Raw genomic sequence first — 12,734 nt, 5'->3', positions numbered from 1 at the left:
GTTTGGATGCTGTACTTGCCAACTGTTCACCATGTGTGAATGTGTGCAGCTTGGTCTTTGGGATCCAAAGCTCCAGTCATGCTGCCTACTGTATTTGTGTGGCTTGTGTCTTGTGAGCAGGGTCAGCCATGAGCAGATGTGTAAACATTAGCCTTATTTAGTGTTTATATTATTTTAAATGTGTAAACATTAGCCTTATTTAGTGTTTATTATTATTTTAGATGTGTAAACATTAGCTTTGTTTAGTGTTTATGCTATTTTGTCTTGTCTGTACACTAGGAAGCACCTTGGGCAGATCTTGTAAGAAATCTGGCCCCTAATTTAAATGATGGGGAAAATCTAATTTATTTAATAACTCGTCAAAATCTAATTGCTAATGTAATGGAAATAATCTGAGTGTGTGTGTGTGTGTGTGTGTGGGAGGGGGGGTGGATTCATCTCTGTGGGCTGTAGTGGGATCTGGGCTTTTCAAATGGGTCACTTCTCTGAAGGGCCCATTCACCTTCGCCTCCAGAGAAAAGGAAGCAGTGCTTGACATAATGTGGCTACTGATGGATTGTATGTGGATATGGGTTGTATGATGAATTGTTTTTTACGTTTGCTCAATGCACAAGTAGGCAGGCCCACAGTCTATGACTGATTCTGTGGTATTTTAAGATAATATATACTTTTTACTGTCTTATTTGACCTATTTAATTATCTATTTACTGATATGTGTTTTTAGGTTTATTTATAATGCTTGTGTTTGTGTGGTCATGGTAATGTCTATGCTATCTATCCATCTATCTATCTATCTATCTATCTATCTATCTATCTATCTATCTATCTATCTGTCTGTCTGTCTGTCTGTCTGTTTAAGGATGGTTTGCGCTGAATAATGAGCTGTCCCTTCTCTCTCTCTCTCTGCAGACCTTTATAGTGCTGAATAAAGGGAAAGCCATCTTCAGATTCAGTGCCACGTCAGCCCTCTACATCTTCAGCCCCTTTCATCTCATCAGACGGATCGCCATACACATCCTCACACACTCATATCCTTTCTGTCCAGCCAGGCTGATACAGTACTCTCTCTCCCTGAGTGTGTGTGTATGTGTGTGTTTGTGTGTGTGTGTGTGTTACTGCTTGTACGTGTGAAGAGAGTGTAATGTGTTTATGTGTGTGGTGGGTAAAAGTCTATGAGTTGAAGGAAGGGATTGTATGATGTAATGTGTGATAATATTCTCCCTTGCATAATAAGGATAATGGCATCACAGTGATCAACATTAGATTGGCTCTCTTGAATGGGTTGTAGACGATTTCTGATTTGCTTTCTCTTTTTGACGGAACACTGTGAACTAAAGTTTAGACACACACATAAACACACTTACTATACATCTCTATCTGGGGGTAACATTTACATTTGGGGGTAGTGCTCTCCAGCGCACCCTAGTGGCCATGTGCCTGTTTACTCTATCAAATATTACTAACACTGTATGCACACTCCTGCTATCATAGGCACCTGTTATCAGAATGTCTCCAGCTGCCTCAGTGTGTGACATCATGTTTGACATGCCAGTGTTACCACGGCATTGTCAATATCAACAGCAACAAATGTTACCACAGTAATAGAAAACACTGAGATTAATATTTTGCCTTGATTATGACTACAATTAAAAACAAGCAGGCATGTTGTAAAGTTATTCAGTCATTTGCCAAGCTCTCAGTCTGTTTGGGAATGGACCCACAGACTCCTAAGTCCCCTGCCAGAGTCTCTTTAGATCAGTGAGGCCTGGGCCTTGATCCGTGCGTTTGCCATACAATAAACCAATTCAGGCCTGTTAAGCGGAGTCCATAGGAGGGCATTGGCTCTTTGGTGTGGCCCATTCGGAGAGGGTTTGTGTGCTGTTCTTTGGCCAGCTCCAAATCCCCCCATATCCCAGCTAATCCCTCCAATGAAATAAGAGCAAGGAGATTTCACATCATGTGACCACTGCCTGTTAGCTCACAGCCAGCCTGCTTGCTGCTGGATATGAACCTGAAGGACTCTCGCTCTGAGTGTGTGTGTGTGTGTGTGTGTTTTGGGGGAGGGGGTGCTGCCCTGAAACCAGACACCAGAGGATAGTACAAACTCTAGAGAAGAGAGATATACACTAGCCCAAACGTGACATAGCATAGCCACTCAATTGTGTGGCCAAGAGTTTACAAGTCCACAATATCCAACATATAAAAGCTACTGTGGGGAATGTACTATAATGTACAATATGCTTTGTTTATATTTTATGAACCAATGAAAGGCCACTAAATCAATGCATCTAACTATCCATCTATCTATCTATCTATCTATCTATCTATCTATCTATCTATCTGTCTGTCTGTCTGTCTGTCTTTGACCATCTAGTCATGATTCATTACAATTCGTATGATACCGTGTTCTAATGTTGTGCACTCCATGTTGTGATGTGTTGTGGTGTGAGTCCATGTTGTAATGTGTTCTGGTGTGAGAGTCCTTAACCTGCGGGCACATTGTTCAGCTTGTTCATCATGTGCACCATCCTGACCAACTGCTGCTTCATGGCCATGTCTGACCCACCCCACTGGACAAAGTACCTCGAGTGAGTAGACCTGCGCATCACACACACACACACACACACACACACACACACACACACGCTCACTCTCACACAGGACACACACCACTCTCTTTCTCTTATGACTGACTTCTGACTGATCCAGCAACAGTTTACTAGTCTAAGACACATCAGAGACAAATTACTTGCCTATATTTCGGTTTACAAAGATGTACAGTAATGGTTTGCTATTGTTTAGCACATGGATGCATGTTTAGAATTTGTATTCTAAGTGTATGATGTCTGAATGAATAGATCAATCAAACTTAAATTCAAATCGGACGCCGGCTGCGGTTCTCATCATGCACTGCCAGCTAACCCAGAGGATGAAGTAGCAGAGTTAGAGAAGGACTGTGTTCAATGCGATCGCTGCTCTAATCCAGGTTCTCCAAACTGGAGAGGAAAACCCAGTCTTGGCACCATGCTCTGACTGTGAGCGATGGGAACTTACTGTGAATGGGACTAGTGTTGTGAGTATGGCTCTCACCGTCGACCACCGTCGCCTCTGCATCCGGAATGTGACATGCCACATGGGAATGGAATAATAGCTCTGTGTGATATAGTCCTGTTGTCGCCTATATCATTAAAGGGTTTTTGTAGACCAGGAGAGAGATGGACAATTGATAAATTGGTGAATAGATAGATAGATAGATAGATAGATAGATAAACAGGTAGAAAAGAAAAAATAGATAGATAGATAGATAGATAGATTGTATAGCTATATAGATAGATAGATAGATAGATAAGGGTAAAAGAGAAAGATAGATAGATAGATAGATAGATAGATAGATTGAGAGAGCGAGAGAGAGTGAGCATTGTACCTAAACCTCTATGGCTCTGCTCTGCAGTGTGTTAAATCCCTTATCAAACACTGTTTAACCTTTCAGGGCTCTTTGCTGTATTTACCGGCTTACTGGAGACCAACGTTGGCTTCGTAACACATGTCTGCCTGCTCTCCATATTGAATGCACCATGACCCAGATTTTAGCAGATTGTCTTAACCAAATTGGATAACACAATTGTCCAGCAGTAGACATGAATGGTTGGTCAACTACTCACCTTTAATGAAAGATGAATTATGTGGGGAATGTGTGGGGAATAAGGTGCAGGCATCCACTCCACGCAGTTGTTTCATGGCTAACTTATCCATTTCTAATGAGAAAGATGCATGCATACATGCACATGAATGCTTACGCATGCATGAAGATTTAATCACACCACGTACATACCATTGCCATTGCCACCTCACTGGGCTGCCATGCTCACCTGAATCACACACATTTACTTTGACTTCATATTTGAAGTAAGTTCAGTATTTTGTTGCGCTATACTGATACTGTAATAGTCATATTAGATATAATAGCTCAGATGCAAAACCCTCTAAACGCCACCGCCATAAAAAATGAGATAACGATGCTGAGTGAATGCTCTCCACACATTTTGGGGCAGCCGTGGCCTACTGGATAGCGCTTTGGACTTTGGACTAACAGTATAACCGGAGGGTTGCCAGTTCGAACCCCGACCAGTAGGCACGGCTGAAGTGCCCTTGAGCAAGGCACCTAACCCCTCACTGCTCCCCGAGCACCGCTGTAGCAGGCAGCTCACTGCGCCGGGATTAGTGTGTGCTTCACCTCACTGTGTGTTCAATGTGTGCTGAGTGTGTTTCACTAATTCACGGATTGGGATAAATGCAGAGACCAAATTTCCCTCCCGGGATCAAAAGGGTATATATACTATATATACATAGAGTACATTAATCAAATAATTTCGCTTCAAAACCTGCAATGTACCACTCTCTTCCTGGTCTGAAATATCAATTTATAGTTACATGTAAAAACCTCCAGGAGCTCCTGGAGTGAAAAAATGCTCTTTTAAAAGAAATGTGGTCAGACGGATTTAGCATCGGTGTTGCATCTTTGTATCTTCGTGTATCTTCATTTGTTGTATCTGTCATCAGGGGCCTACTTCAAACAGAATCTAACAAGCCTCAAGTTAAAAACAGCAGGTCCAGGTCTCATGTTTACATCAAGGTCGTTTCCTGCCAATGTCCGAAAGTGATACCTAACCCAGCCAAGTCATCTTGTTGCTGTGACTGATGACAAGTTGACCTGACTGGTTTGAGCCAACAGCTCATTTGCTGATTACATGTTACCTTTCTGTCCCTCTACCCGCCCCCCCTCTCTCTCACCCCCCCCTTCTCTCTCCCCCCTCTCTCTCCCTTACCCCCTCCCTTTCTCTCCTCTCTCACCCTTTCTTTTTTCTCTCTCTCCTCCTCTCTCTGTCTCATTCTCTCATCCTCTCTCCGCCCTCTCTTTCTCTCTCTCACACACCCTCTCTCTCACCTTCTCTCTCTCTCCTCCTCTCTCTCTCCCCCTCCATCTCTCTCAGCCTCTCGCCCCCCCCCCCATTCTCAGTTCAATTTAATTCAATTAAATTCAAACACTTCGCCAAAGCATTTGTAATTATATGGGCAGTTAGTCGTAGTATCTCCTCCTCCTGTCCCTCTGTCCCTCTCTCGCTCTTTCTCTCTCTATTTCTCACTATCTCTCTCTTAGGTATACACGTATGACATGTGTGTGTGTGTGTGTGTGTGTGTGTGTGTATGTGTGTTTCTCATATTTGCCCCTGCCTCTCTCTCTCTCTCTCTCTCTCTGTGTGTCTCTCGCTCAGGTATACATTCACAGGTATCTACACATTTGAGTCCCTGATTAAGATCCTGGCGCGGGGCTTTTGTGTGGGCCCCTTCACCTTCCTCAGGGACCCCTGGAACTGGCTGGACTTCAGTGTCATCAGCATGGCGTGAGTAGCTTGGAGAAACACACTGGACATGCACACCAGCACACACTCAGAGGGGACACAGGGGGTAATCTCATATCAATTAGATTTGATTTCATTGATTGTGCCACATCCCTGGTGCAAAGTAATTGAAAGAAAACATGAAAAAGGGTCCATTCCCTGACCCAGGCCAGTCTCTGTGGGGCGCTCTGGAGATGAGAACTCAGAACTGCACAGCCGCTCTCCGTGGTGCTGAAACTGCAGAGGTGTGTTCACTGAAGTCACAGACACTGAGCTGTGTCGCCCCTTTGGCCTGCTGTGTCCCCAGACTGCCTTTCCCTTGGAGCTCTGTGTGTAACATGAAGCTGTATTCTCACAGAGATTGTATTCTCACCTGGTTCTTCCAGCCCCAGAGAACTGTACGAGGAACTGCAAGGTAACTGGCTTATCTAGGTATAACTTCACGACTAATCACTGATCCCTAAAGGAACACTGGGTCAAGTGTGTATGATTTCAAAAGTGGCATGTTCTTTTGAGATCAGTGGCTACACCTGAAATTACCTGGATGAGGCCCAGGTCTGCATGGAGCTGCTGAGGCAACATCTGCTACTCCACACGTTGCTGTCCATGGTGCTGAAGCTTCCTCTGGGAACCATTAGTGTAATGGTGCTCACACACGCTTGTGCTGAATGCAGTGCTGGAGACGCATCTCATTCACTTTACATGGGCTTATGTCATCCGTTGCTGAAGTGTATTATGGTTCCGTTGCGTTGCTCCTGTTGCTTCTGTCAAAAAGTTAAGAAATGTTAAACTTTTGCTGCACCAATGGACAGCAACGCAAGGCACCAGCCAATCAAATTATGGTTGGGAAAACCCACTGGCATGCAGTTACGCAAGGCAAGCATGTGAGAGTAGGGTAACCTGAAGGGGCTGCATAGCGCTGCTTTTTTGCTGCTGGGTAAAGCCAATGAGACGCCAATCCCCTGCCATTCGTTGCGTGTCTGGCTCCATAATTTGCAGGCAGGGCAGCCGATCCAAAACAAACAGGAAAAAAGTAGAAAAAAAACACACATAGAGAGAGAGAGTGTGTGCTTGCGCTTTCAGGTCGCAACTGTAATTTTATTTTTTGAATATGGCAGTGAAGTCTGGATAATGCTAAGCCTTTGGGGAAGAGCCAGAGTTTGGCCTCCACACACAAATCTGCACAGACGCAAACCGCGGGAGCACAGAGGACACTCAGCTCCGAGGGCCGTGTGTCTGCCTGTCATCTGCTCGTCCAACCCTCACGCTGCGTTTGTTTCTCCTGTCCACCTGTCTGGGGATCTGAGAGGCTGACATAGGAAATTTGCCTGAGTGAAATTTACTCAAAGTCAAAAAAAGTTTTCATTTTAATTTTTTCACAACTCTTACCAAGTTACAGTATGTATATCCATGTCAAAGGAATCTTTTGAGATTGATTAACTCTGCAGATTACGTCCTGTCCATGGGAGGGAAGATGCACTGTACAGACACACAATGCACACTTGCTTAGTGTGTCTGTATCCTCCCTCCAAAGGGAAGATACACAATCACAAAGTTGGCCACTCAATTCTTCTCAAAAGAGTGGCCACATTGGGACATTTTCAAGTGAGCAATTTAGTGTTAATTGAGAAAGCGATCAATTACACAATGAGCCAAGAAGAAGCCACAATGAGCAGTTAAGAGGAAAAATAAACATTAGAATTAAAGTATAAAAAAGTAGCATTTACCCATGATCCCTAGAAGCAACTCACAAACTTAATTCCTTGATGTCAAATTGATGTCAATAATTGACATCAACTTGATTTGCAATTTTGATTTGATTTTGGCAGAATTTTGGACATCAAACCGCATATTGGATTGAGCCCATTTGTTGGAACTCTTTACAACCACAAGGAAGTCATAGCTTGTTATAATGAATGACAAAATAATGAAATTATAGATATTCAACATGGCAGTCATAACCTTGACTATCAAAACTCAAATTTATGTCAAGGTGCCCGCTGACAGCAGTAGTGTGAGTAAAGCAAGTAGAGAGATAACCACAACAATTTGTCAATTTATGAGTTACTCTATGTTCTTGCTCCCTCTCCAGCACCAAATTGTACTCTATAAACTATAGTTTTATTGTTGTTTTGAGGAAAACAAACACTGAAACTGACCATGCCAGCTTTCATCACTGCCATTCTAACATTATGTGTGCTCTCCCCTCCTCCTCCTCCTCCTCCTCCTCCCTGCCTTTGACAGGTATCTGACAGAGTTTGTGGACCTGGGCAATGTCTCAGCGCTACGGACATTTAGAGTTCTCAGAGCCCTCAAAACAATATCAGTCATACCAGGTACAATCACTACGGCTTACACATGATGTGCTTTGATTAAAAAGCCTGTACAGTAACTATACATTCAGCATAGGTTCCATGTAAAACATTACATACTGTGCATAGTGTAACTTGCACTTATACTGTAAGTAGCTGCATGCTGTATTAGATAGTATTACTTAAATGTGAATAATGAAGAATTTACTACCACGTTTCTGCCATTCAGGTAGGCAATGCTAGAGGGTGTTCTCTGGTATGCATGAGAGGCTCTAACTCACTTTGGTTGTGTGAGTTGTTAAACCCTCTGGATCTCCATGGAGGTCTACGGACTATTGTGTGTGTGTGTTTTCTGTTTATGTTTGCGTGTGCGTGTGTGTGTGTGTGCGTGTGTGTGTGTGTGTGCGTGCATGTGTCTGTTTGTTTGTGCGTGTGTGTGTGTTTGTGAGTGTGTGTGTGTGCATGTGTGTGTGTGTGTGTGTGTGTGTGTGTGTGTGTGCGTGTGCGTGTGCGTGTGTTGTGCAGGCCTGAAGACCATCGTGGGAGCGCTGATCCAATCAGTGAAGAAGCTGGCGGACGTAATGATCCTCACCATGTTCTGCCTGAGCGTCTTCGCTCTGATTGGCCTGCAGCTCTTCATGGGCATGCTGCGGCAGAAGTGTGTGCGCAGCACTGCCCTCTGCGTCAACTCATCCTACAACGCCAATGACATGTTCATCTGCAACAACAAGACCTGGCAGTCTATGGCCGACTTCACCATGAACGAGGGTACACTCACCCAACAGTACCAAACACCCCTCAGAACATTACATGTAGGAGAGACTACATTCACAACAGCCCCAGACGCCACTCAAGACACTAATGTTATGTCTAGCAAGCGCAGAATTCACAGCACCAAACGCCACTTGAGATGCTAATGTTACATTCATCAACGTAAAATTCATCACAGCACCAAACGGCACTCGAGACACTAATGTTTAATTTATCAATGCAAAATTCACCACAGCACCAAACGCCACCTGAAATCCTAATGTTACATTTAGCAAACACAGAATTTACCACAGGACTAAACGCCACTCAAGACGCTAACTGAACATTTAGCAAACACAAAATTCAACGCCACTCTAGAAGCTACATTTAGCAATGAATTCACCACAGCACTAAATGCTACTCGAGACACTAAGACACTGCTACACCATACTTAAGTAGTGATATGTTATGTATGTGAACATGTGCATATTTATCAATTTTTTCTACATTTGTTTCTACATCTCTAGATAACTATTACAAGATAGAAGGAGCGAAGGATGCCTTAATATGTGGATATGGAAACGATGCAGGGTGAGTGCATCTGTGTTTCTGTCTGCTGTCATATCACCACAAAGTGGGCTCAGTGTCAATTGGCCTTTACCAATACTAAGGTCAGCACCACCCTCAGTAACTCAAAACTCAAGATGATTTTTATTTCATTATTGTGTAAGGGGCAGTCATGGCCTACTGGTTAAGGCTTCAGGCTTGTAACTGAAAGGTTGCCGATTCAATCCCCGACCAGTAGGAATGCCTTGAGCAAGGCACCTAAACCCTCACTGCTCCCTGAGTGCCTCTGTAGCAAGGCAGCTCATTTCTCTGGGTTAGTGTGTGCTTCACCTCACTGTGTGCTCTGTTTGTTCACTAATTCATGGATGGGATAAATCCAGAGACCAAATTCCTTGTATACGCAAGTATACTTGGCCTAGAAATCTCATTTACATTTTTTACATGTAGACTGCATGACCATATTTTTGCACATATCAAATAATCAAAAGAATTACTGTGGGAGCCTAGAAGGGCTTTGAGAATGAAGGACTTGACGAAGCTTTAAAGTGTGTTTTCAGTTGTCCTTGGGTAATCCGATCGTTAGAATATTATGGAAAACCTCAGTATAGGTGCTATGTCACATGAGGCTCACCCCACTATACTCACAGATGCCATACCATGGTTCATGTGAGGAGGAGAATGAGGGATGATGTGTGTGAACCAGAATGTAATGTGTGACAAGTTGACAACGCAGGACGTGTCTGATATCCCTGATTTTCCACTGGCTCTTTGAGAAGGCTGCTGGATTATTGCTGTGGTGGGTCCGTCCTGGGCACACCAGCAGACAGGAGTGGGTTAGTTCAATCTCAAACAGGACCTCAGTCTCAAACAGAAACACAGTCTCAAACAGGACCACAGTCTCAAACACGACCCTTAGTCTCAAACAGGACCTCAGTCTCAAACAGGACCACAGTCTCAAACACGACCTTAGTCTCAAACAGGACCACATGGACCCTATGCAGTTTTGGCAATTTCTTCGCTTATTGCTCGCAGTTTTCTCTACAGCGCTCCCCCTAAAGCTTCAGAGTATTTATTTTACGACACACCTCGCTCGGTCAGTCTGCTGTTTCCTCTTTCCCTGTTCCTCCAACAACGGTTTACTCACTTTCTGCTTCTTTTCACCGGCTCTGCCATGGCGAGAAAGTCAAGTCAAGTCAAGTCAAGTCAAGTCTATTTATATAGCACATTTCATACACAGAGGTCATTCAATGTGCTTTACATAAACAAAACCAAACAATAATAACAAATAAAAGCATAGAAGGGCAATATAGTCAAAGAATAGTTAAAAGGTAAAGATCCTAATAAAAAGAAAACATAAAACACAAGGTAAAATCATTTAAAAATAAAGAATAATTAGTAAGCAAAAAACAAAGGCAAAAGTACTAAAAAAAAGTAATAAAAGACAAAGTAGAATAATTATCAAGGCAGATTCAGAATTTGTAACTTCGCACAGTTAGCAGAAAGCATCTGTTTGGTCTTAAGTCTAGATTTAAAACTGGCTACAGTTGGGGCCTTTTAATGTCATCCGAAAGTTGGTTCCACAGCTGAGCCGCATAGCAGCTAAAAAGCTGCTTCACCATGTTTAGTTCTAACTGTAGGTTTTACTAGCAGGTTTTTCACCTGGGACCTGAGAGGACGAGAAGGTGTGTACTGCTGAAGCATGTCTGACAAGTATTTAGGTCCTGCTCCATTTACTGATTTATAAACAAGCAATAGTGCTTTAAAGTCAATTCTGTGACTTACTGGAAGCCAGTGCAAGGACTTAAGAATTGGAGTAATGTGGTCAGTTCTTTTAGTTTTTGTTAGAGTCCTAGCTGCTGCATTTTGTATCACCTGAAGCTGTTTAATAGTCTTTTTTAGGAAGGCCCGTGAACAGTCCATTGCAGTAATCAACCCTGCTGGAGATAAATGCATGAATGAGTTTTTCTAAGTCATGTTTTGACATCAGCCCTCTGAGTTTGGCAATATTTTTGAGGTGGTAAAAAGCTGATTTATTTATCGCTTTCATGTGGCTGTTGAAATTTAGATCACTGTCAATTAATACACCAAGATTTTTAACAGTATCCTTTGCCTTCAACCCTTTTTGTGTCAAGGAGAGTGGCAACCCTAAGTCTTTCCTCATTTTTACCAAATATAATTACTTCAGTTTTTTCTTCGTTCAGCTGAAGAAAATTTTGAGACATCCAGGTGTTGATTTGTTCTATACACTGACACATAGATTCAAGAGGACCATAGTCGTTTGGTGATAGAGCTAAGTAAATTTGTGTGTCATCTGCATAGCTATGATATGAAATCAAATTATTTTGAATGATTTGTCCAAGTGGGAGCATATAGAGGTTGAATAATAGTGGCCCCAAGATCGACCCCTGGGGAACACCACAGGTCAAGGACGTTGGTGATGAGGTACAGTTTCCGATGGCAACAAAGAAGCTCCTTTCTTGTAGATATGATTTTAGCCAGCTGATAACTATGCCTGTAAATCCAACCCAGTGTTCTAGTCTGTGTAGTAAAATATTGTGATCAACAGTGTCAAATGCTGCACTAAGGTCCAGTAGCACTAGGACTGATGTTTTACCTGAATCTGTGTTGAGGCGTATGTCATTGGAAACTTTAATGAGAGCTGTTTCAGTGCTGTGATTTGCCCGAAAACCAGACTGAAAGTAATCAAAATACCCATTTGATGTTAGGAAGGTGGTTAATTGATTAAAGACTACTTTTTTCAATAATTTTGCCAATAAAAGGTAGATTGATATGGGCCTGTAATTGTTTAGCATGGAGGCATCCAGGTTATTCTTCTTGAGAAGTGGCTTTACAACAGCTGTTTTCAGTGACTTAGGAAAAGTGCCAGACAGCAGTGATACATTTACAATTTGAAGGACATCCGCCGCTATGAGGTGAAAAACAGTTTTGAAGAAATTGGTAGGCATAGTGTCTAAGACACATGTGGAAGAGCTGAGATTCTGTACCGTTTTTTCAAGTGTTTCGTAGTCTATCAAGCTGAACTCTGACATCAAGTTTAGTTTCCCTCTGTTTGTTGCTGGAAGTTCAGGTTGTTGAATTTGTAATTGAGCAGATATGTTGAGTCTGATTTTGTCAATTTTACCTTTAAAAAAAGATGAAAACTCATTGCATTTATTAGTTGAGAGAAGTTCAGACGCCAATTGTGAGGGGGGATTTGTTAACTTATCAACAGTTGAAAATAGAATACGAGTGTTATTTGAACTTCTATTGATAATGTTAGAAAAGAAAGACTGTCTTGCTTTGCATATTTCAGAGTTATATGTGCGGAGCATCTCTTTATGGATTTCATAGTGGATCTGAAGTTTGTATTTACGCCATTTTCTTTCAGTCTTCCTACACTCTCTTTTTAGAAGTTTAACTGCTGGATTTTGCCTCCATGGTGCTTTCTGTTTGTCCTTAACTTTCTTGAATTGCAATGGAGCAATGTCATCCATAATATTTGCCATTTTTGCATTAAAGTGATCAAATAAGTCTTCAGAGTCTGACAGTTGACATGACTTTAGTGAAAGTGCTTGCTCAAAGAGAGTACTTGTCTGATCATTTATGATTCTCCTTTTTACCATCATAGCTGTGTTTTGAGTGTGTGGGGACATAGACACATCAAAGAACATGCAGAAATGATCAGATAAGGCCAGGTCTTTAACAG

At 42.4% G+C, this 12,734-nt stretch overlaps 1 protein-coding gene across 1 annotated transcript in view; it reads left to right on the top strand.

Annotated features, from left to right (window-relative positions):
* LOC125295004 (sodium channel protein type 4 subunit alpha B-like) overlaps positions 1-12,734 on the top strand; it is a 100,422-nt gene that overhangs the window by 20,940 nt on the left and 66,748 nt on the right. Inside the window, exons 3-8 of the mRNA XM_048244117.1 lie at positions 910-1,028; positions 2,499-2,588; positions 5,274-5,402; positions 7,644-7,735; positions 8,237-8,479; positions 8,989-9,052. Coding sequence (XP_048100074.1) covers positions 910-1,028; positions 2,499-2,588; positions 5,274-5,402; positions 7,644-7,735; positions 8,237-8,479; positions 8,989-9,052 — 737 coding nt within the window. The remainder of the gene's footprint in view (positions 1-909; positions 1,029-2,498; positions 2,589-5,273; positions 5,403-7,643; positions 7,736-8,236; positions 8,480-8,988; positions 9,053-12,734) is intronic.

The sequence above is a fragment of the Alosa alosa genome, chromosome 1, assembly GCF_017589495.1.
Source record: "Alosa alosa isolate M-15738 ecotype Scorff River chromosome 1, AALO_Geno_1.1, whole genome shotgun sequence".
Classification (NCBI taxonomy): domain Eukaryota; kingdom Metazoa; phylum Chordata; class Actinopteri; order Clupeiformes; family Clupeidae; genus Alosa; species Alosa alosa.
Note: the sequence above shows the minus strand (reverse complement) of the source record. Positions and strands in the feature narration are given on the sequence as shown.